The sequence below is a fragment of the Triticum aestivum genome, chromosome 4A, assembly GCF_018294505.1.
Source record: "Triticum aestivum cultivar Chinese Spring chromosome 4A, IWGSC CS RefSeq v2.1, whole genome shotgun sequence".
NCBI lineage: Eukaryota > Viridiplantae > Streptophyta > Magnoliopsida > Poales > Poaceae > Triticum > Triticum aestivum.
The window spans coordinates 558,505,781-558,530,283 of record NC_057803.1 but is presented as its reverse complement, the minus strand read 5'-3'; the positions used below and the strand labels follow the sequence as shown (position 1 = coordinate 558,530,283).

Here is a 24,503-nt window from a genome sequence, read left to right as displayed (position 1 = left end):
GTTTTTTTTGAGCATCAGTACAGACACAAGCGCTCATATACACGCGCATACACTCACCCCTATGAACGCACACACGCACACCCTACCCCTATGAGCACCTCCGAGAGACTGAGCCGGCATATCATCTTGAGATTTACAAAGTCACCGTAGGCGCCTCGTCGTCGACGGGAACGTCTCCTCCCACTGAAAGTGTATCGCCGGAAATTCTGAAATAAATCCAGGAATAATGCAAGCACCCAGATTTGAACCCTGGTGGGTGGGGGTACCACTGTCCACCTAACCAACTCAACCACAGGTTGATTCGCAAAAAAAACCACGCAATGTTAATGTTATGTAAAGTTCCTAATCTAACCCTCTCCCCCTGATTTTAACAGGGATGGCCCCTCCTGTTCTAATCTTCAATCCTGACTTGTCACGTTTTATTTGTTACTTAAAATACGCAAAAACTAGCACGTAGACTCTTTTTTAAAATCATGGGGCATCTACAGATTGCTAGGTTGGCCGGTTGGGTTCCCCTTATAACGCACGTTCGTGTGTCCCTCCCACGTACTCGTCGACCTAGCAACTACAGTAGTTTGAACCGCGAGCAGCACGTTGATCGTTTCGGGCATGGCGATCCAGCCGATAACGTGGGTGGTTTTCCTGTTGCTCGCGCTGTCGTCGTCGTGGCCCATCGCGGAGGCGTCGCACCGCGTCTTCCCCGACTTGCAGTCCCTGGAGGCCGAGGGCGGGCGCGCCGTCGACGTCGACGACTCGCTCCGCACCGGCTACCACTTCCAGCCCCCCATGCACTGGATCAACGGTACGTACTTATGTGCAGATTGAATACCTCGCTGATCTTGATCGACATTGTCTTTCGCTATCTTGATTTTTCGATGCGTACGTGTGTGCACTGCAGATCCTAATGGCGTGATGTACTACAAGGGCGTGTACCACCTCTTCTACCAGTACAATCCCAAGGGGGCCGTGTGGGGCAACATCGTTTGGGCGCACGCCGTGTCCACGGACCTCGTCAACTGGGTCATGCTCCAGCCGGCCATCTACCCCACGGCGCCCTTCGACGTCAACGGCTGCTGGTCCGGCTCCGCCACCGTGCTGCCCGACGGCACGCCGGCCATCATGTACACCGGCATCGATGGCGGCGGCCGGCAGGTGCAGAACGTCGCCTACCCCAAGGACCTCTCGGATCCTTATCTCCGGGAGTGGGTCAAGCCCGACTACAACCCCGTCATCGCGCCGGGCCCCGGGATCAACGCCACCGCGTTCCGTGACCCGACGACGGCGTGGCGGGGACCCGACGGGCTCTGGCGCCTGGTGGTCGGGACCAAGGACAACCACCGGGGCATCGCGGTGCTCTACCGCAGCCGGGACTTCCGGCGTTGGGTGCCGGTGCGCCGACCGCTGCACCACGGCGACACCGGCATGTGGGAGTGCCCGGACTTCTACCCCGTCACCTCCCATGGCGTCCTTGGTGACGTAAAGCACGTGCTCAAGGTGAGCCTCGACCTAACACGGTTCGAGTACTACACCTTCGGCGCGTACGACCACGCCACTGAGACCTACGTGCCGGATGCGGCGCTCGCAGATGGCAACGACGGGCTCCGCTACGACTACGGTAACTTTTATGCGTCCAAGACGTTCCTCGACCCGGCGAAGCACCGCCGCATCCTGTGGGGTTGGGCCAACGAGTCAGACTCCACGGCCGACGACGTCAGGAAGGGCTGGGCCGGCGTGCAGGCCATCCCCAGGAAGATCTGGCTTGCGGCGAACAGCAAGCAGCTCATGCAATGGCCGGTCGCCGAGGTCGAGTCCCTCCGCGGCAACCACGTCAATATCACCGACAGGCTCATCAAGGGTGGGGACTACTTCGAGGTCCTCGGGCTCACGACGCCGGCGCAGGCCGACGTGGAGGTATCGTTCGCGGCGATGGACCTGGACAAAGCCGAACCGTTCGACCCGGCATGGCGCGGCGCCGACGCGCAGACGGTGTGCGCGGCGCGGGGTGCGGACGTCAAAGGCGGCGTGGGGCCGTTCGGGCTGTGGGTGCTCGCGTCCGACGAGCTCAAGGAGAGGACGGCGGTCTTCTTCAGGGTGTTCAAGGACGGCGACGACGGCAAGCACGTCGTGCTGATGTGCAACGATCCCTCGAGGTCGTCCTACGCCGACCACCTCTACAAGCCAAGCTTCGCCGGATTCATCGACGTCGACATTGTGAAGGCTGGCGGCAAGATACCTCTCAGAACCTTGGTACGTTACACCTACTTCTTTGGTTCCAAATTATTTGTGCAGGTATGGATGTATCTAGATGTATTTTAGTTCTAGATACATCATTTTCCCCGACAAGTAATTTGGAACGGAGGAAGTAGCTACTGGTAGTACTACATATCAGCATGTTTGGGGGCCAAATGTGTGTACTTTTCTTAATCCGGGCTTCTAGTTTTTTTGTAACTAGCAATTGATGCTCTACGCTGCATTGTGCGCAGATCGACCACTCCATGGTGGAGAGTTTCGGAGGGCACGGCAGAATAAGCATATTGTCGAGGGTCTACCCGACAAAGGCCGTCGGCGACAAGGCGCGCCTCTACGTGTTCAACCACGGCGAGTCAGACATCAAGGTTACGCACCTGAATGCGTATGACATGCGGTCGGCCAAGATCAGCACGGATATCAATCAACTGACCAGATGATCGACGCGCATGATAATTGCACATTTGTATAGCTAGATTATTAGGAAATAAGTATCAAATAACAGACTTGAGGTGTCATGATACCAGAGGCTAGACAGGTTATTTGATGTGTATCTTTTAGTTACTGCAAACTAGTATGCACTGCATTGATGATGCTCTAAAACTCAAACAAACATTGATGTTGATATTCAAAAGTCAATAAGTTTCCCAGCACTATAAACTCGTCAGTATGAAGGATGCAATCTGTAAAATACCATTAACATCTCAAGAATTGTCTGCAAAAAAGAACGTCACATTCCCTCCCAAGAACATATGCTCAAGGTGAGCCTCGATCTTACGTGGTTCGATTACTACACCTTCGGCACATACGACCATTCCACCGAGACGTACGTGCCTGATGCGGCGCTCACGGACGGAAACGATAGGCTCCGCTGCGACTACGGTAACTTGTACGCATCCCAAACGTTCCTCGACCCGGTGAAGCAACGCCACATCCTATGGGGTTGGGCCAACGAGTCGGACCCCAAGGCAAAATTTATAGCAAAAGGGGAATGCTAAAACTCAGTCGACTAAGACTTTATGAAGTCTCAATCGACGAGATTAGCTCTCCAGTTTCATCGACCTGTTTCAATCGCTGATGTATTCTTCCTTTTCAAAGCACACTAGGCCTTCCATTACTTGGGTTGTGGGTTGTGGCTTGTGGCCCTTTCTTTTGTGATTGTCTGTTTTTATATTCTCGTAGTCGTCCCATGTAAATATTTGTATGTTTTTTCTTTTTCTTTTTTGCTGGGTTGTGTGCACCGTGTATGTACAGAAGAAAAAAAATTGAACACATAGAAGAAGAAAGTTAATTGGGCAGATGACTTTCTGTTTATGTATACAGTATACATCTGTACTTGTATTTCCATTTTCGATTTTTTTTATCTTTCTTGTTTAGGAAATATGGAACATTTATATTTTTTAGGAACCTACATTTTGACATTGCGTGAACAATTTTTATTCTCACATGTTGTTGTCTTATTTTTTAATTCTGAGATGTGGTTGCCTTTTCTACATGACTTTTGTTTTATTTGCTTATTTGCATCCTGTCTTTTTTTTTACTTTGTTTCTTTGTGTATTACCCAAAAACAAATTTTTATTGTGTTTATATGCTATGTGTCTTTTTTTTCACAGGCGTACACCGTAAAGTTGCATGCCTCACATTAGGCATGCAACTACAAGTGTCGCCCTTGACTACAACTGACCTTTGTTTTGTCGGAGAACAATGGGAGAGGGAAGGAGTAGTTGCATGTTTGTCACTAAACATGCAATTGCAAATTTCGCCCTCAACTGCAACTGCATGTCCACACAAGCGACTGCAATTGACTTTTGCTCCATTGATGGGCGGCAGGAGGGGGGTAGTTGCATGCTTCAAACTGGGCATGCAACTGCAAGTGTTGTTCTTGACTGCAACTGCATGTCTACCCACCCGATTGCAACTAAACTTTTTCTTAAGTCGAAGGACATCTGGAGGAGGGGGGGGGGGGTAGTTGCATGTATGACTGTAGGCACGCAACTGTAAGTTTTGCCCCCGACTGCAATTGTATGTCTACCCATCCGACTTCAATTGTCCTTTGTTTCGTTGGAGGGTGGCCAAAGAGGGGGGAGTTGCATGTTTGACACTAGGCATGCAACTGCAAGTGTCGCCCTTGAGTGAAACTGCATGTCAACGCACCCTACTGCAACTGACCTTTGTTTTGTCGGTGGGCGGCGGGAGAGAGAGGGGGAGGGGGGGTAGTTGCATGTCTGACGCCCGGCACGCAACTGCAAGAGTCGCCCTCAATTGCAACCGATGCTTGTTTTGCTGGAGGGCGGTGGAAGAGGGACACTTGCAGTTAATTTGCTCCTTTTCCCCTTTAATATGATTTTCATTTCCCATTAGTAGAAATACATTTCCTTGCATGTATATGAATATTTTAAAAAATACATGTTTAAGGATTTTTAAATAATTAGTGAGCACTTTTCAAATATGCAGTGAACATTTTTTCAATACGCGATGAACAATTTTCTAGATTTTTTCATGCAATTCTTATTAAATGTTCATGCATTTAAAAAATTGTCCATATTTGAAAACATATTTCATATTTCTTTTAAACTGTCCATAAAATTGAAAACTGTTCACGGTTCTTAAAAAATGCTCATGTGATTTTCACTTTTAAAAAATTGTTCGTGTAACAAAAATGGTGTATATATTCTATATACCTATGTGTTTGACCTTTGTCCTTCTGTACTTTAACAACAGCATGCAACAACTTCATAGCTCGCGGGCAAGCAATAGCAAGCACAAAACTATTATTTTTTCTTCAATATCTTTTCTTTGTGTTCAAATACTTTGTATTTTTTCACGAACGAAAAAATGACAATAAGTTACATGCCCATATAAAAAACAACACAAGCATGCATCGTATTGCATACAAGATTTTTTCCGGCAAAAAATAATGCTATGATTTGAACAAAAAAATTACCTCACTCGTTGAGGTTGTAGCTGGATAGCAAAACACATACTCCCTCCGTTCCTAAATAATTGTTTTTTTAGAGATTTTAAATGGACTACCATATACGGATGTATATAGACATATTTTAAAGTGTAGATTCACTCATTTTGCTTCGTATATAGTCACTTGTTGAAATCTCTAAAAAGACAAATATTTAGAAACGGAGGGAGTATTATACTTGCAGTTGTACATCCCAAGTACAAGAAGAGGAAAAAAAATCTGGCAACAAAGCAACAGATCACAGGGGAAAAGATGAGATAAAAGCCCAGTAGAAATACAAAGCCAGCCCATAGCAACAAAAACATGCAAACAGTTCCATAAACAAAGCAGGCCTAGTTTGTACATATGCTGATATCATATACGTATGCTGATGTCATCAGTCGATCGAGACTTCGCGAAGTCTCAGTCGACTGAGATCTAGACAAACCCATAGCAAAAATTAGGTTGTCCTATGCCGACAACCTCTACAAGCCGACCTTCACCGGCTTCATTAACGTTGACGTTGTCGAGACCGGCAGTAAGATACCTCTCAGAACCTTTGGTACATTACACCAACCTACTACACCACTGTCTTAACAGTGGTACTCCCTCCTCAAAATATAAGACGAAATTGACTTTGCTCGGTCTTTGATGCATGACTTTGACCGTTAATATATGTCAAAATATATGTATTAAACATGTATAAATGGCACAATCGTATTTGTGTTTTGAAACAATTTTATTTTATATGTCTGCATACTAATTTTGTAGACCACATGAAAATCATAATCAAAGTTGTATAACAAAGACCAGAAAAGTCAATTGGTGCATTCTGCGCAGATTGACCACTCCATGGTGGAGAGCTTAGGAGGCCACGACAGAGCATATTGTGAGGGTCTACGCCACAAAGGCCGTCGGCAACAAGGCATGCTGCGGGCCAGACGTCAAAGTCACGCACCTGAACGTGTACCACATGCGGTCGGCCAAGATCAACATGGACATCGATCAACTGATCAGATGATTGACGCGGAAGATGTACATTTGTATAGCTAGATTATTAGGTAGTATCTAATAACAGACTTGAGGTGTCATGATATGAGAGATTAGATGGGTTATTTTGCTTTGTGTCTTTCACTTCCAAGTAATTTGTCTCTGAACTCTTTGATCATAACCCCTTACTTCTGTGCAGATGTTCAGATCATAACTCCCTTGGTCTTGGTTAGGAAATTTGTCTGTGATCATAACCCCTTACTTCTCTCCCCAGGAGATGAAAGTAAGGATGCGCCTAATCCTAGAGAGTTTCAGTTTGACCTAACTTGGTTGAAAAATGATGAGTTCTACACCCTGGTTGAGAAATTTGGTCTAGAGTTGCATATGTTGTTGATCCTATTGATATTCTCAACATTAAACTTAGGAGAATTAAGTTAGACTTTTAAGGGCTGGGGGTCTAATAAACATGGTTATGATAAAAAGAGAGAAAGATTTGAGGATGGAACTATCCTTATTAGAAGAATATGAGGAAGTTCGTCCTTTAACTCCTGAATTGTATAACAGAAAGCTGGATGTGAATTTTGAGCTTCATGAGATCCTAGTTAATGAAGAGATCTTTTGGCTTCAACAATAACACGAGCGTTGGCTGCTCAAAGGTGATCTAAATACTAACTATTTTTATAAGATTGCTAATGGGCGTAAAAGGAAAAATACTATTCATCCTCTGAAACGTGGAGAGGTGGAAACTGAGGGTACGAATAACCTTATCACCCACACTACTGAGTACTATAAAAACCTGTTTGGTCCTGCTCCTGGGAACCAATTTCATACGAATCCTGACACGTGGGGGCGGGGGGGATGAGAAACTCAATGATAGGGATAATAATTATCTGATTAAAAACTTCTAGGAGGAGGAACTAAAGGAGCCTATTTGCTATGGAGGCTAATAGGGCTCCTGGGCCTGACAATATTCCTGCAGAATTCTACTAGTGGTGCTGGCATATTGTCAAAAATAAAGGACTTGTCGTCCCATGTCAACATCACGAATGTGCTCGTCAAGGGTGGGGACTACTTAGAGGTCCTCGGGCTCACGACACCAGTGTAAGACGACGTTGAGTTGTCATTCTCGGCGATGGACTTGGTTAGAAAACATCTGGGCCTCTAGGCCCTTTTGCTTTTAAAGATTATACCATAGCTGGGGGCCATGCCCCCCCCCCCCCCCACCCCGAACTGCAAAATGGCCACTGCACCTTAACATGATTGATGCTCCTGCACTAACTAACAATTGATGCTCAATTGTGCATTCCGCGCAGATCGGCCGCTCCATAGTTCAGAGCATCGGAGGCCGCGATAAGATGAGCATCCTACCTTCGGGAGTGGGTCAAATCAGAATTCAACCCCGTCATCATGCCAGGGTCAACGCCACCGCGTAACGTGACCCGACAAATGCGTGGCGGGGACCCGATAGGCTCTAGTGCCTGATCATCGGGACCAAGGACAACCACCGGGGCCTTGTGGTGCTGCATCAGAGCCGAGACTTCTGGCACTGGGTGCTGGTGCGCCGAGAGCTACACCACGGCGACACCGGCATGTCGGAGTGTGTGGACTTCTACCCTGTCACCTCCCATGGCGTCCTCGGCGATGTAAAGCACATGCTCAAGGTGAGCCTCGACTTGACGCGATTCGGGTACTACACCTTCGGCACATACGACCACGCAACCAAGACGTACGTGCCGGACATTGTGCTCGCAGACTCCACCGGGACGCCGTGCTCTTAAACTAAGGACCCTGATAAATGCCGCACGTATGACACAAACACATGGCAACTGCAGGCGGTTTTGATGCCAAGTTTAGTGATGCAAGACGGCAAGTTTCAGTTTTTTTTGGTTTGTTTTTCTTTTCGGATGACAACTTTAGTTGTAAAAAACACCAGACCCGGAGTACTTCATGCCACACGTATGGCACTTATCATTTGAGTAAACTAATATATGTCATTTTTTGTTGTTGAAAGTGCATGTTTTGTACTACTATTTATTTTCTTGACGACACACAGCGGCGTGCACTGCGCGGTGCACCATGACCGTTTCACCTGCTGCACTGCTGAACCGGGCACCATCACCAAGTTTCACCTGCTGCACTGCCGAGCCCCGAGCGTGCGAAGGAGGCAACACACATGCATAAAGCGCGACAGAGTGCACCAACTACACACGCTTCCCCGTATGACCCGGCCGGCCCGGCCGGGTCTTTTTCTTTGCCTCCCATCTAAGAAAGGTTCCGGTTCGCTGCCATTAGCACTGTACATACCACCGTGCTCCGTCTACTGTATGCATAGAGAGCAGTATCTAGCTAGATCAGGTAGCTTTAGTAGACACCCTTTGTCACATATTCCGGCTGTTCCATGAAGTGTCCTTTCATATCTTTGGTAATCGTTACGCCGCCGCCGATGGACTACACCAAGACAAGTACGTACGTATATATGCATATGTTGGAGTAGCTAATACGAGTTCATGTAAAGATAGCCTTGTTCGATCAGTGTGCTACGTATTCGCGCGCTTACGTACAGACTGCATGGTGCTATTCGTATCTATCTATGTATATATACGCAAGGACTCCCCGGCCGGCTTTAAATAAAGGGTAAGCCGCAAGCTGATCAAAGGTGAGCTAAAAATGGAGAAGGCGCCGTCCATCGGCTCCAGCAGCTGGGTGATGGAGATGGAGAGGACGATCGGCGACATCGACCCGGCGGTGGAGATGGCGCGCTGGAAGCGGCACTCCATCTACCTCGTCCCCGAGCGCATCAAGAACCTGCACAACACCAAGGCGTACCGGCCGGAGCTCGTCTCCCTCGGCCCCTTTCACCACGGCGAGCCCGACCTGCTCCCCATGGAGGAGCACAAGCGCCGGGCCGTGGTGCACCTCGTCAAGCGCTCCGGGAGGCCGCTGCGGGAGTTCGTCAACGCCGTGGCCGAGGTCACGCAGCAGCTCCAGGAGGCGTACAAGGACCTCGGCACCGAGTGGCGCGGGGACGATAACCGGCAGCGCTTCGTCGAGCTCATGCTCACCGACGGCTGCTTCCTGCTGGAGGCCATGAGGATGGACGCGCTGCGGGGGAAGGTGCAGGGCGACTACGCGCCCAACGACCCCGTCTTTAGCCAGTACGGTTACCTCTACTTGTGGCTGTATATCCAGTCCGACATGGTCGTCATGGAGAACCAGCTGCCACTGCTTCTTCTCCACAGGCTATTCCTTGTTCTCGACCATGACAAATATCAGGTACGTACTCATTACTCTTTTCTCATATTTTCCATTTTCATTTATTTCATATGATAATAAATACCATCCTACCATTTTCTCCCAACTACAAGTATTTCGGTACAGAAGGAGTACCATTTACTAGAATAACATGGAGCATCAAAATAGCAGGTTCAAACTGCTTTGTACTAAAATTTAAATTGCGCATATATAGATACTTTTCTTTTGTAGATACACACACACTGTCAAATTACTGAGCTGTTAAAAGTGACTAAAAAGTAAATGTATATGTGTTTCGATGCAGAATGCACGTTAGATGTAACCCTCTATATATGTCAACTTTCCTACAGGATGCTCGAGAGATAAGAAAGTTGGTGCTTGATTCCCTTTGTCCTTGGCGCCGACATGTGGTTGATATAAACCCCCTCGGGCTCCATCCCCTCGACATCTTACACCAAAGCCTTACCCATGACGACCACCAAGATCGCAAAGGTTCGAAGGCGTATGTCATGCCCTCCGCGATGGAGATCTATGAAGCAGGAATCCATTTCAAGGTGAGCGACACCGACAGCCTCCTCGACGTCCACTTCGAGCATGGCGTGCTAAGCATGCCGGCGGTTAGGGTCAACGAAGGCACCGAGAAGAGGTTCCTCAATCTAATGGCATTCGAACGGCTCCACCCTTCTGCTGGCAATGCCGTGACGGCCTACGTAATCTTCATGGACAACATGATTAGCTCGGCCAAGGATGTCGCCCTGCTCAGATCTAAGATGATTATCGAGAGTGGGTTGGGCAGCGATGAAGAGGTCGCTAAGCTCCTAAACAACACGCTAAACAAGGGAGGAGTGATGAGCCCTTCTAGTAGGCTCCACGATGTGCAGCGACAGGTGAATGCCCACTGCAGGAAGAGATGGAACAGGTGGCGAGCTAACTTCATACAAACCTACTTGAGAAACCCTTGGGTGTTCATTTCCCTCGTCGCCACCATTATTCTACTAGTTGCCACACTTTTGCAGACCTTCTATACGGTTGCACCCTTTTACAAGCTAATATCCTAGCAGTAGTAAGTTAGTATGCCATCCCTGCCAAATTATAGTGCATATAAGATTTTTTTTTCAAAGTCAAACTTTGTAAACTGTGACCAAATTTATACTAAATAAACATTTACAATACAAAATGTACACCATATACAAATATAGTGGTATTGGTTTGGTATAGAAAATATCGATATTTTTTTCTATAAACTTGGTCTAGTTTTATGAAGTTTGGCGATTTGATAAAAGAAATCTTATGTGCACTATAATTTGCAAGGAGCAAGTACCATCTAAATGTACATTCGATACTGTGTTTTTAAGCATATAATGTGTGTTAACAACATGTATATAAGTTTCGTTCATTATGGACATCTATGCAACAAATAATTTGGGAATAAATTGATGTATCTTGACTAAAAAAGCTTTTGTTTACAACTACAAAATTGTTTAATCCAAATAACCTTTAAGATTTCATGAATAGAATATAAACTTGGGTATGTGACAATCTGAAGTTCACAAAAATGGACAAATGACTCCCCTCTTCCCCCGCCCTGATGCATGGAAGGTGGTTTTGGAGCATGGGTTTGTTCGCGTGGTACGTTACTCTCTCCCCCGCTCCCTCTATTCATCATACACACGGGTCATGCCCACTCAACGCTGGAAGTATTTTTACTCTTTACAACGGTGACTACATGTCGAGCCCGGCCCGTACCCTCGCCATGGACAGGGTCTGCCACAAGAGATGTAACCCCCTTTGTCGTGACTGCCTTGATAGGGACAACATATTCCAATCTCTTATCGAACTGCTTGCTCAACCCAATCCGCCAGCCTTGCAAGCAGAGATAAATTAAACAGCTAGAAATCCTTGAACCCTAGGCCTCCCATGCCTTTGGGTTGCATCATGTCCTTCCAAGAAACCCAGTGTGGCTTTCACTGTCCATCTATACTTCCCCACCTAAATTTCCTGATTAACATGTTTAGTTTCTCACATAGACCCCTTGGAAGCTTGAAGCAAGACATAGAGTATACAGGCACAACTTGGGCTACTGACTTTACCAAAATTTCTTTCCCCGCCATTGACATAGTTCTTTCAATATATCCCTGGACCTGCTCCATAAGCGATCCTTTAAGTATTTAAATGCCCCATTTGTGGATGACGCCGCATCAGATGGCATCCCAAGATATTTTTCGTTCAATGTCTTGTTCGCAACTTGTAGCAATCCCTTCTATGTCCGTCCTAATATTTTTAAGGACATCTTTACTGAAGTAGATTGATGATTTTGCAAAATTTATCTGTTGCCCTGTAGCCAAACAGTAAGTGTCCAACACCTAGTGCACCTCAGATGCTCCTACGCCATTAGCCTTGAAGAACAATAGGCTGCCATCTACAAATAAAATATGGTTTACTGATGGGGACAAAGGGACCATCTGCAGACCATGAAGATTGATGACTCACTTTTTGATTTGGGGAGGCTCGAAAGGCCCTCTGTTGCCAAGAAGAACAAATATGGAGAGGTCAGACCCCCCTTATCGGATTGTTCGTGATGGTGTAAATTCCTGAAGTTTCTTCCCATTAAATAAAACTGAAAATTTCGCCGAGCTTATCGTACTCATCACAATGCTCACCCACCTTTCAGTAAATCCCAGTTTTAACATAACTGCTTGGAGGTAAGCCCATTCGAATCTATCATAGGCTTATGTGATTGTATGGTTATTATTGTAGGACTTCAGCCACACATTTTTTTCCACTTGATTTTAGTTTAGAGCTCTTACAAATTGTTTATGTGATTCTATGGGTATACACTCACATTAGTGTAAACCCAAGTTCTTTGGATTCTTGTGAAATTTAAAAAGTCATGGTATCTATGTCGGATACTTCATGTTTTTGTCATTTGCATTCAATAATCCATCCTTTCAAAAAATAAATTTTCTTTTGGAAAGTTACTATGAATTAAATGCCATTTTTTGTAGTGGTGAAATGCCTAGATGTGATGGTATAGTCCTACACTTACAAAGCACCTATCTCTAGCGATACTTCCTATACGATCGCAAATGATATTCCTAATTTCTTTTGAGGAGTAAAGCAATGCTTTATTCATCAAATATCACAGTTTGTGGGATTACATTTGGGTCATGGGGTTGCATAACCCACATGTGGCGACCCTGGCCTAAATAGAGGGAGAATCTAGCTAAATTATGAGCATCCTCATTACCTAAATGAGGTTCAAAAGAAAAATGACAATTAAAACTAGTTGCTCTAGACTTGATATCACCGATGATCACACCATTGTGTCCCCGACCACCATTTGCCATATCATTAACAACCTACTTCGGATATGAGGCAACAACAAAATTGTGGAGTCCAAGGTCTTCAGCCAGTGCTAGACCTTCGTGACACGCGATTGTCTCAAGTGTGTTAGCGGCGTGCATACCAAATATCACTAGAGATGAGCTTCGCAAATAATTCCCATAGAAGTCACGACAAACCACAACACTAGTGCAGAACCGGGCAATAGCACCGGTTCGTAAGGCCCTTTAGTAACGTGTGGGCACTAAAGCCCACCCCCCTTAGTACCGGTTCAGCACGAACCGGTGCTAAAAGGCAACCACGTGACACGAGCCAGCTTCGGGGGCAGGGTGCCCTTTAGTACCGGTTGGTGACACCAACCGGTATTAAAAGGTTGGGGGGTTTGGGTTTATGATTTCTTTTTCATTTAATTTTGTGTTTTCCATTTAATTCTTTTTTGTTTGCTGGTATTTTACGATACTACATATTGTACACGTTATGCATATATATAAATAGAATTTCTAGTAGAACCGATCATTATATATATATATATATATATATATATATATATATATATATATATATATAAACACTATTCTGATCACGGGATCAGAATAATATTCTAATCACAACATGAACTTCCCGAGTAACGCGCCTGACCTTCCCCGAGTACTAGGTTGAACTTCAGCTAAAAGGTGTTCAAATAGGGCTTGCGATATACCGTTGGATAGCTATGGACATTAGTATCATGACCCAAGTTAAAATTTTGGCAAAATATAAGCGGTTTAAGAGCAGTTTTGAAAACTATTTTTTTTCTTCACACAAAAAACGTGAATCGTATTTTCGATCGCATTTTTAAACTGTTTATCGGAATGAGGCAAATAATATGGCGTTGGAAAGCTGCTGCAAAACCGCTCCTTTCACATGGTGAAAGTTTTCTCTAATTCCCTACGGTTAAAAAGTAATTCAGAAAATCGTAAAATTTCGTAAACCGAACACCCGAGTTCGTATTTTTGACGTTATTTCTAAACGGCTAATCCAATTGAGGAAAATAATATGGAGTTGGAAAGCTTATGAAAATGCGCTACTTTTTTATGTTAAAAGTTTTTTCTAATTTTGAATGGTTTAAAAGTAATTTAGAAAATAATACAAGTTCCACCGAGTTCGTATTTTTGAGCTAATTTTTTAACCGTACGTCCAAATGCAGCAAATGATATGGCGTTGGAAAGCTTGAAGAAATGCGAAACGTTTTGGTATGTATTGTTTCTCCTAATTCACTACGGTTTTATGTCAGTTTTGAAAATGGTTAAAAACGTATTTTTGCCGTAATTTCTACAAACTTTATCGGAATGGGGCAAATAATATACCGCTAAAAAGCTACGGAAAATACGAAACTTTTTCATGTTGATGGTTTTCTCTGATTCCTAGCCGTTTTCAAGTAATTTCGAAAACGGCGGGATCATGCGTTCTGCCTTTATCGCAAAACAGATTCTTTGAAAATGCACCGCGTGAAGAACCTGGATTTCTCGGCGCGTGTACCTGAACTTCACTCTGTTTTTCACGTGATTTTTTTGCCCGTAGCTCTCCATCCACTCACCGGAATTGAGCAAGTGATATACCGATGGAAAGCTGTTGTAAACACGCAACTTTCCCGTGTTGATCGTTTTTTCATACTCGCGACAAATTTAAAAGTTTTTCATCTCCAATTCATTCACTATAGTAGTCGAACTTCGGGCTGTTTTCACGTTGAACTTCTGTGACGTATTTTCGTTTTTAATTTTCCCATCCATTTCGTCAGTGTTACATAAATGATATTATTTTTATACAAACCTCTCTTACGATAATTTTTTTAAATTTCTTGGACGAGGACTTGAACTTACACAAATGATATTCCTGTTGTTTTGAAGTAAATTAGAAAATGATGAGATCATAATTTATGCCTTCATCGCGAATGGAAATGCACTGTGTGAAGTAGTTGAACTTCCCGCGCACGTCTGTTTGAACTTCACTCTGTTTATGACGTGATGTTTTTGCATGTAACTCTCAAACCACTTACCGGAATTGAGCAAATGATATGCCGATGGAAAGCTGTTGCAAACACGCAACTTTCTCGTGTTGTTCAGTTTTTCATACTCGCGGCGGTTCAAAATAATTTTTTGAATGCGTAAAATTGTGTTTTTAACGGTATACATAAAACTTTTAAACCATTCATCGGAATATAGCATATAATATACCATTGAAAAGCTTATGAATAGGAGCATCTTTTTCATGTAGACATACGTTACAAATTTTTATCGTTTAAGAGCAGTTTTATAAATGGAAAAAACAACGTCGTTTTTGCCTGTTTTTATATATAATTGAAGGTCGGACGTCTTGCACTAGAGATCTTGAACTTCACCGGGGGAGCACGTGAACTTCTTGCAACAAACCTTTTAACCTTTTTGTTTTCTACTCTTATATTACTATCTGAAATGCATTCCTTGCAGTATTGAACTTCTCGTTGTTTCACCTTGAACTTCTGTCATGCTTTTTGTTCAACCTCTCTCACAAGATTTTTTAACTTTCTCGGGCAGAGCACTTGAACTTCTAGTAACAAAACTTTCGGCCCTAGCTTTTTTATTCTTTTTAATACAAAATATACGCCGTGTAGTACGTGAACTTCTGGCAGTTATCAACCTAAGCTTCTCTCGGTTACGTGAAAATATCTGAGTGTTTTATAGACCTTGAACCACTCTATCTTTTTTATTTGAACTTCATTGTGTATTCTTAGAAATGTGGAAATTGGAGTTTTTTAGAAATATCGAACTTCTTCCTTATTTCAAATTGAACTTATTGGTTTTATTCTTTAGTAACTAGAAAATTTTGATTTTTTTTAATAAATATCAAACTGCTCCGCTTTTTCCAATTGAACTTCTCGGTTCTATTCATTAGTAACGAGAAACCTGAGTTTTTCTATATACATTGAACTGCTCCATTTTTTAAAATTGAACTTCATGGTTTTAATCTTTAGTATTGGGGAAATCTGAGTTTTTTATGAACATCAAATAGTTTCATGTTTTTAATTAGGACTTCTTGGTGTTATTCATTAGTAACGGATCAAATCCTGGTTATGTAATAAATATCGAACCGCTCAATTACTTAAATTTGAACTTCTAGAATTTTTTAGGAATGGTGAAAATCCTTTTTTATATAAATTTGAAGTGCTCTATTTTTAAAATTTGAACTTCTAATTTTTTTAATTTAGCAATGCTAAAAATACATTTTTATAAACTTTCATTCTCATCTAACTTTTTTGGTTTCACCTATTAAACTTAATAAAACAATATAGTTTTATTTTATTCTGCAAACTTAGTATGTTTTGTGTGGTGATCCTTTTGATTTTTTGTAGCGTGATACTTTCTTCCTTTTGTTCTCGTTTGAACTTCGTCTTTTTTTAATGTTGAACTTCCTTTTTGATTTTTTGTGACGTGATACTTTCTTCATTTTGTTCTCATTTCAACTTCGTCTTTTTAGTGATGAACTTCCTTTTTTACTTTTTGTGACATGATACTTTCTTCCTTTTGTTCTCGGTTGAACTTCGTCTTTTTTTAATGATGAACTTCTACCGTGATTTTTACATGGTTTTTTCCCATGTGTTTTGAAGTGAGAGAGTGAATGAAATCTGCTTGTTTATCTCATTGAAGTTTTGAGGTTTTTGAATGTTATTTTTCTTCTTTATTGTCAAGTATTTCGTATCTTGAAATTTAACCATTCTTGTTAAGTAGTGAAAATATTAAAACAAATAATTTTGAATTCTTTTATAATGTTCTAGTGTGAATCAGAGTTAAAAGATACAAGCTTCATAGCTGATCGTGAGCGCTAGGTAAATAGAACGTTGCTTTTCTCTGAACCACAAGTTATTTTATCACTGAATAGTAACACACATTCCTTATCCTCTCACACACCACACGTTTCATATCCACACCACGTAGGCACACTACTCTTTTATCTCTATCACTCCATAATTTTCTCGCTTTGTCATGTTCCTGGTAACGCCCAAATTGGCTGTGCAAGCAAAAACAAGCAGTAGCAGTAGTAGCTCGGTGCTGGCCATTCTTCTCCTCTGTTGGCAGTAGTAGAAACACATAAATTAAAATGGTGCTGCCACCGTAGCCTACACCGCACAGCGAAACGTTGCTGTTGCCAGGGCCCCCCACCAGCTGAACTTTCATCCCGCGCCAAGCTGAACTTTTGTGAACCTAAAGATGTAGTTGAAGAGCAAGAGCAACAACTTGATATCTCTGTCGTCCTTGTGGTGTCGAGGAGGGGTGCAGGGAGACGCTGGCAGTAGTGGGGCACCACCTCGGTAGGCTTCGAAGGCCGGCGCAGGCAACCCGGTAGATCAAATAGTCCAGAACTCCAGATTTAGACGACCTGAAACAAGCTGGCAAACTGTACGTGTTTCTAACCCAATAGAACTCTGAACCTTCTGAAGAAAAACCATGGTTTGAACGACTGTTAGGATAACATTCAGCCCTAGAATATTTACTGAAAAGCAAACACAAATGTAATTGCTCTCCTGTGGCTTCTAACCCAATAGAACTCTGAACCTTTTTGAAGAAAAACAATGGGTTGAAGAAGACTGTTACGATAATATTCAGCCGTAGAATATTAAGTAGGGCGCATGCGACGACGCTGATGGGTAAAGGGCGGGACCTGCAACTCGAGGAGACCGTGACCTGCAGCTGGTTAGCACGTCGCCTGCTAGTGTTTCGAACGGCCGCAGTAGTCTCCATGGTACAGCTGAACTTCAGACATCAAAATCCGGAGCTCCTTCTGCATATTTTTGGAAGCAGTATTTGCTGCGGATCAGAATCAAATAGATAGAGAATTAGCACCTAGTGATAGACACACATCAGCCAGTCGTCCCGGCGAGAGAGTAGGTGCACCAGCAGCTAGCTACAGATTTTTTTCATGGAACAAGCAGTGCATGCCCCACTACAATAAACAAGGGAATGTAGAACACTGCAAGAATTTCCCGGAAGAATAAACAAACAGAGGACCACATCACACGTACTTGAAACTGATGGAACTAGTATTCTTGTGTGTGGCAGCGTTTCAACAAACACAAGATATGCACCCATATAGATAATTAGACAAAGTTACTTAGCTCTTCATGGCCATTGTCGAGCACGACAATACTTAACTTTCTCAATGTACATATACACGCCAAATTGAAAATACTAGGAGTGCTGGAGCGAATTGAAAAAACAATACCGAACTTACTCAATGTATACTAAACGAAACACAGACATATTCATCTCGGTGATGCACATGACAAAATAGAATTGCTGGAGCAAATTGAACTGCCAGCCCTCGGTGAATTGTCTGCAAGGAGGTCATGAGGTGGAGGAGGGGGCAGAGAGGGAGATCTCACCTCTGCTGTCAAGCGAGCAGACAAGGAGGGACTGCACGCACGGACGAGGTTGGACTGCGCCACGGATCCCGGCCGGAGTGATGTGTGATTGCGGTGTAGGCGGCGACGTGGGGAGGCAGGAGGTGTCATGTCGAGTGCACGCGGCAGGCGGCGTGCTTGGGATCGCCGGGACATGGATGCGGGGCGTCGGATCCCGCCCAGCGGCGTAGGATCTTGGGGGTGGTGGAGGTACGGGATCCTGTTGGGGGTCGGCGGAGGCGCGTCCGCGGGAGGATATCGGGGCGGGGCAACGGCAGGAGGACGGTGCGCGGCCGCTGGAGAAGACCGGGGGCAAGGCCGCGGCAGGAGGAAGGCGCGTGGCCGCAGCAAAAGGGCGGCTGCAGGGCCACGGGATGAGGCCGGCGGCGGTTCCGTTGGAGACGGGCGGCGGCGATTTCGTAGGAGGAGGCCGACGTAAGGTGGGCAGGACGAGGCCGGTGGACGGCGGCGGCGCTACCGGAGGAGGATGGTGGAATCGTGGGAGGTTTTTTTTTTTTTTTTTGAGCATCTCGTGGGAGGTTAGAGATAGCGTTCAGACGGAAGGTCGTCGCCGGGTTATTAGGCCGTTCGGTGATGTGCTAATGGGCCGGTCTAGTGTTGCTCTTAATCTCAGGAACACCTCATCGGGCCGGCTGCTGTGATCCAAATAACTATTCTGATCCCAGAATCAAAATAGTGCTACTATATATATATATATAAATATATATATATATATATATATAATTAGCTAGCTATCTATTATTTCTCTTAATTGATGCCTTCAGAGTCAATGGCATTAGCTTAATTGGTGCCTTCGGAGTACGATAACAATTGAAAGTGGTTCATGGGGGCGGTAGCGGGTAATAGTATTCTCCTTTGGGATCTATGACCTGGTCGAGCAAAAATCCCGCTATTTCCTCTTGAATTGCTTCTATGCGGTCCTCTGGTAGGAGCTTCTCCCGCACCTCTTTAGATTGTTAAGAATGAGATCAATATGCATGTGTATTAGTTGTGTGACTAAATATCGATAATGGTGTAAAAATTATGAATAGTGTTCTGACAAACGTACCCACTCCTGTCTTTGAGATCTGCTCCTTTCGGACGCCATCATGCGAATGTTCTCGCAAACGTAGTATGCACACAGATTATTCCTCGGCGCCTGCTTCAGGGCCTTTACAAGAATGGAATTTGATCAGATAATAATTAATCAAGCATGATAATTAAAGAGATGGCAGCTAGCTAGTACTACTTAATTACTTACCTGGGGTCGATACCATTTTAGATTTTGTTTCCATGGGCCTGGAGTGGCCCTGATGAACTTTGCCCAAGCCCTGCCTGCCGACAAAGAAAATGAATAAAGGGGTTATTAAATAGTTGTTATTAGGAAATGATGAACTAATTAAATAGGCCGAGATATAGTTAATAATGATTGAAATTACCTGTTGACCATCCCCTTCACGATGGTGTAGTCAGTTGGTTTCTTAAGTAGTGAGTCTAGTACTTCAACTGTTCCTTCATCAACTTTAATGATTAACAAGATCCAGTGAAATCTGCATGCACACACGTTTGCATGTCTTAATTAAGCGGGCATATGTAAGCAAAAACATGTAGCTAGCTAGTAGGCAAAAACAGAATTTGTAGTACAAGACAGTGTGACTCGCTCGAAGTTGTAAGGAAGTAGTATATCTTCATTGTATTTGAGGCGCTTGAAAAACTCTAGCATGCTTTCCTCTACACTTTTTTCGTAATATGGATCTAATTTCCATGTGTATTCATTAATGGTATTTGGGTCAACGAACCCAATGCCATAGCGTCCACCTTTTTTCATTTCATAAATCTTCATCCTGCATAATACCACAGAAAAGAATATAGTGAGGATAATTACAGGTAATGATTGATCAAAATGATCACTACAGCTAGCTTGAGACTTAAATTACAGAAAGAAATCACTTACAGACAATAGCAACTGGCGATAGATTTGTCGAGTGCGTCTTGATTGTATAGATGAAATAGTTCTGAATACTCAACGGACACAGCTTTCTCATTGTAATAATGATCCTTCTTGACATTCACCATGAGGGACTCTCGATTGGAAATCTTGGTAATGTCCATGTACCATTGATGCAATTCATACATTCTCGTTGGGAGCTTCTTGACCTCGTCTGGCTCAACCAAAGGTTGGCCCCGGGCATATTTCCGTTTTATTTCCTCCTCTTTAGTCGGAGACATGGGCTCGATATCGAGGAGTTGTCCAACAGTGATCATGAGCGTTTCAGCCTGCTCAATATGCTCCTCGGTTATTACCACATCGCCCAGCCCGGGAACGTTAATGGTTTGCCCACAATAATATTGGGCGCGCCTACTCTCATGTGTTGTTGGCACAACAAGCGGGGGGATTGATTGCGCCGCCTGTTCTCCCAGCTGGGGAACGGTTTTACCGCTTCTTTTGCCAGCTGATTTGCTCAAGCTCGAGCTCGCCTCTTTCTGTAGATGTGCTCGATTTAACTTCTTGATGTGGCGCTCATAGTCTGTGTCAACAGACTTGGGAGATGGTGCTCTAGCCATACGAATGAAGTGGTCAATCTTTTCCTCAGGCACTTTCTCCCTTGGCGGCGGTGGCGATTTCGGTGCAAAATGGGCTTCCACCTCGGCCTTCGATATGGCTACGTTTTACTCCTCGGACTTGTCGTAAGGCCTCTGCGGAAGAGGCGCGAGGCTTGGACCATATTGAAATCGCTTGCCTCCGCCTGTACCTCCAGTACTACCTCGACTTGTACCACTACGCACCATAGCTGAGGCGGCTCTCTTCCGTGATTGTTGAGGCGGCGAAGACGGCTGATGTGGCTGAGTTGGAGGAGGAGTGGCCTGAAGCTGTGCCGGACTTGGAGGAGGAGTGGCCTGAAGCTGTGCCGGACTTGGAGGAGGAGTGGCCTGAAGCTGTGCCGGACTTAGAGGAGGAGTGGCCTGACGCGTTGGTGGACTTGGAGGAGCGGGAGTCTGCTGACTCGGTGGTGGACTTCGACGAGGAGTCGGATAACGCGGTGTCGGTGGCCTTCGAAAGATGATCCAATCCTTTCTCCATAGGATGATACGATGGTTGGCCTCTCCTAGTGTGTGCTCATCGTCACCTCCAGGAATGTCAAGCTCTAGCCCCGAATATTGGTCCACCACCTCATCAACCAAGACACGAGCATAGCCCGCTGGAATCGGGTTGCAATGGAAGGTTGCCTCGGGGGGATTTGTAAAAGCAAGGGCGTCCGCCACCTTCATGGATATGTTCTTCATTTTGAAGTGTAGCTCGCAGTTAGTGTTCTCCATGATGTCATCCACTGGGTAGCTATCCAGCAATGCGTCGCCCGGGGCGGAACCCACGCTGCTTCTTGGCATGGATGGGACGGTGATATCCAATGCTGGATCATCCGCTAGCTGATGCAGCTGCTGAGACCCCCTTTGCTGGCTAAGTGAGTCGATCTGCTCCTGCTGCCGCTGAAATTTGACTGCCAAGTCCGCGTGCGCTGATTCTAGGCCTTGAAGGCGTTCATAGTCTAGCTTCCTCTGCTCCTCCTCCACCTTCCTCTTCTTCTCCTCCGCAATCTTCTTTCTCGCACGGGTTCTGTAGTTGGTGTTCCAGTCCGAAAACTCCTCATACCACGGAATAGAGCCCATGCCTCGTGCTCTTCCCGGGTGTTCAAGATTTCCCAGGGCACACGCAAGCTCGTCGTTCTCTCTGTTGGGCTGGAACACCCCCGATCGAGCCTCTTCTATTGCAACAAGTAGCTTATCTTTGGCTCCGTCCAGACATGCCTTCTTCGAAACTTTGCCTGTCTTCGGGTCCAACTCCCTCCCATGCGCATAGAACCAAGTCCTGCACCTGGGGGGCCTGCTCAATGTTTCTGGAGTGACACCTGCATCCTCCATCTCTTTCACGGACTTATCCCACTTAGGCATTCCCACTGCATAGCCACCTGGCCCCAGCTTATGGAACTTATCCTTTTTTGCGGCATTGGCCTTGTTTATTCTCGACCGTTCCTTAGATAATTCCGAATCCTTGAATTTCAAGAAATCGTCCCAATGAGCACTTTGCTTCTCTAGTGTTCCCTCGAATACTGGAGTCTTCCTTCCTCCCTTGACGTACTTGGCCCATTCATGATTCTTGTGGTTGTTGAATAACATTTATAATAATTCTATAACTAACATTTCTATATAACTAACATTTCTAATAATTCTATCACTAAAAAACAGAAAGATTGTGTGTGTCTGTGTGTGTGTGTGTGGTACATGGCGGCCGGGGCAGGAGCTCACTAGCGAGGCGCGACGACGGGGGGTGGCGACAGGGACGGGGACGGAGACGGAGATGGCGACGGGGTGGCGACGACGGGGACGGGGCGGCGATGGGCCGGGCGGGGACGACGGAGGACGGGGCGGGGCGCGATGACGGGGCGCGGCGCGGCGACGGGGACGACGGGGACGGGGACAGCGACGGGGTCGGCGACGAGGGGCGGCGGCGACGGGGCGGAGGAGAAAGAAGCAGAGGGAGAGATAAGAAACTGACAAATTTTTTGAAGTGTTTTCTTATATAGAACAACCTTTAGTACCGGTTGGAGCCACCAACCGGTACTAAAGGTCTATTTTGGCCAGGCCAAGCGGCAGGAACGACACCCCTTTAGTACCGGGTGGTGGCTCCAACCGGTACTAAAGACCCCCCCCCCTTTAGTACCGGTTTGAGCCACCACCCGGTACTAAAGGGGGTGCACTGGCGCAGGTGCGGTGTGAAATGTTTAGTCCCATCTCGCTAGCCGAGGGGCGTCCGCACTGGTTTATAAGCCCCAGTGTGATAGCTCCCTCGAACTCCTCTCCAAAGCAGACCTACTGGGCCTAAATGTTCTGTGCTGCCCTGTGGGCCTACTGGGCCTTTGCGGTCCTGCATCCTGGCCCAACAACGGGTTGGGTTTCTAGTCGTATGCAGGCCGTTGTGGCGCAGTAGGTGGGCTTTTTTCTTATTTTGTTTGCTTTATTTATTTATTTTTGTTTTATTTATTTTTGAGTTTTTTTGGCTCTATTTAGAGTTTCTTTGTGAATATTTTTGCTTTAGGTACAAAAAATTACAAACTTTTTGTTAGTACCGGTAGTTTACAAATTTGAATAGTTTAAATTTTGAATTATTTGAAATTTGTGTGAATCACTAGTTTGTGAATAACTTAACTTTGAAAATAGATTTTTCAGTGATTCTTTTTTTATGTTTAATATTAGTGTGTTTTATCATTATATTCAATTTGGTAATGCTTAGGTTATTTAAAAAATGAAATGCCTTTGTAACGGATGAATTTTCGTCTGAAACCCTGATACTTCGAAAGAGATTGTCCATTTTGTATATGAAGTGCATCCAGTTTTTGCGGTAACTCTCTCTACAGCTGTGTGGGTGAAATTATGATACCATGCCAACTTTCAACCTTTTCTGAGTTTATTTGAAATGCTTTTCAATTTCAGGGTCATTTAGCTGAAAAAAATCAGTAAATGCATGAAAGTATTTGCTTGCACATAAAATTTCTTCGCGTTTCAAATGCCAAAACACATAACTAGCTACCCTAACTATTACAGAGATTCCCTCCTGGGTGTGAAACACGGAAGAAAGTGATGATAGTGAAGCCGATCACATCCCAGATCTTTGGGTGTGAAACTTTTTCTTCGCGTGTGTCCCTTTGCGTCGTAGCCATGGAAAATCTTCATCATTTAACTGGATGCTCGGGTCAATATTCACTGTGAATGGAGCAATTTCATCAAACTTTTCATAATCTCCTGACATGTCTGTCTTGCCATCCACTCCCACGATGTTTCTCTTCCCAGAAAGAACTATGTGCCGCTTTGGCTCATCGTACGATGCATTCGCTTCCTTATCTTTTCTTTTTCTCGGCTTGGTAGACATGTCCTTCACATAGAAAACCTGTGCCACATCATTGGCTAGGACGAATGGTTCATCTGCATACGCAAGATTGTTATCCACTGTTGTCATTCCGTACTGCGGGTCTTTCGTTACCCCGCCTCGTGTCATATTGACCCATTTGCACCGAAACAAAGGGACATTCAAACCACATCGATAGTCAAGTTCCCATATGTCCTATATATAACCATAATATGTTTCCTTTCCCGTCTTGGTTTCTGCATCAAAGCGGACACCACTGTTTTGGTTGGTGCTCTTCTTATCTTGGGCGATTGTGTAAAATGTATTACCATTTATCTCGTACCCTTTGAAAGTCATTATATTCGAAGATGGTAACTGGGACAGCAAGTACAGGTCATCTTCAATAG

At 44.8% G+C, this 24,503-nt stretch overlaps 3 protein-coding genes across 5 annotated transcripts; 2 read left to right on the top strand and 1 right to left on the bottom strand.

Annotated features, from left to right (window-relative positions):
* Positions 1–515: 515 nt before the first annotated feature.
* LOC123086954 (beta-fructofuranosidase, insoluble isoenzyme 3-like) lies at positions 516–2,811 on the top strand. Its single transcript, XM_044508822.1, has 3 exons — positions 516–802; positions 899–2,247; positions 2,484–2,811. The coding sequence occupies exons 1-3, from the start codon at positions 610–612 to the stop codon at positions 2,685–2,687; spliced, it is 1,746 nt and encodes a 581-aa protein (XP_044364757.1). The 5' UTR covers positions 516–609; the 3' UTR covers positions 2,688–2,811.
* Positions 2,812–8,613: 5,802 nt separating this feature from the next.
* Positions 8,614–10,847, top strand: LOC123086955 (UPF0481 protein At3g47200). Its single transcript, XM_044508823.1, has 2 exons — positions 8,614–9,463; positions 9,793–10,847. Exons 1-2 carry the CDS (start codon positions 8,858–8,860, stop codon positions 10,498–10,500), a joined length of 1,314 nt encoding a protein of 437 aa, XP_044364758.1. The 5' UTR covers positions 8,614–8,857; the 3' UTR covers positions 10,501–10,847.
* A 5,742-nt stretch (positions 10,848–16,589) lies between these two features.
* Positions 16,590–18,768, bottom strand: LOC123086952 (formin-like protein 20). 3 transcript variants are annotated; one of them, XM_044508820.1, is made up of 3 exons: positions 18,180–18,767; positions 17,459–17,604; positions 16,590–17,176 (listed from the first exon to the last, which is right to left on the bottom strand). In XM_044508820.1, exons 1-2 carry the CDS (start codon positions 18,724–18,726, stop codon positions 17,507–17,509), a joined length of 645 nt encoding a protein of 214 aa, XP_044364755.1. In that variant the 5' UTR covers positions 18,727–18,767; the 3' UTR covers positions 16,590–17,176; positions 17,459–17,506. The 3 variants fall into 3 exon arrangements, with proteins under 3 accessions (XP_044364755.1, XP_044364756.1, XP_044364754.1); XM_044508821.1 differs by having other exon boundaries at positions 16,591–17,578; positions 18,180–18,768; XM_044508819.1 differs by having other exon boundaries at positions 16,592–17,604; positions 18,180–18,766.
* Positions 18,769–24,503: the final 5,735 nt, after the last annotated feature.

What these genes read in the sequence shown, in the direction of transcription:
- LOC123086952 (XM_044508820.1), bottom strand. Translation starts at nt 18,726, where the DNA reads ATGCTCAAAAAAAAAAAAAAAAACCTCCCACGATTCCACCATCCTCCT. An exon ending in CTGCTCGCTTGACAGCAGAG is followed by an intron (nt 17,605 to 18,179) that starts GTGAGATCTCCC and finishes TCTGATCCGCAG; the next exon opens with CAAATACTGCTTCCAAAAAT.
- LOC123086954 (XM_044508822.1), top strand. Translation starts at nt 610, where the DNA reads ATGGCGATCCAGCCGATAACGTGGGTGGTTTTCCTGTTGCTCGCGCTG. An exon ending in CCCCATGCACTGGATCAACG is followed by an intron (nt 803 to 898) that starts GTACGTACTTAT and finishes TGTGCACTGCAG; the next exon opens with ATCCTAATGGCGTGATGTAC. An exon ending in AGATACCTCTCAGAACCTTG is followed by an intron (nt 2,248 to 2,483) that starts GTACGTTACACC and finishes CATTGTGCGCAG; the next exon opens with ATCGACCACTCCATGGTGGA.
- LOC123086955 (XM_044508823.1), top strand. Translation starts at nt 8,858, where the DNA reads ATGGAGAAGGCGCCGTCCATCGGCTCCAGCAGCTGGGTGATGGAGATG. An exon ending in TCGACCATGACAAATATCAG is followed by an intron (nt 9,464 to 9,792) that starts GTACGTACTCAT and finishes ACTTTCCTACAG; the next exon opens with GATGCTCGAGAGATAAGAAA.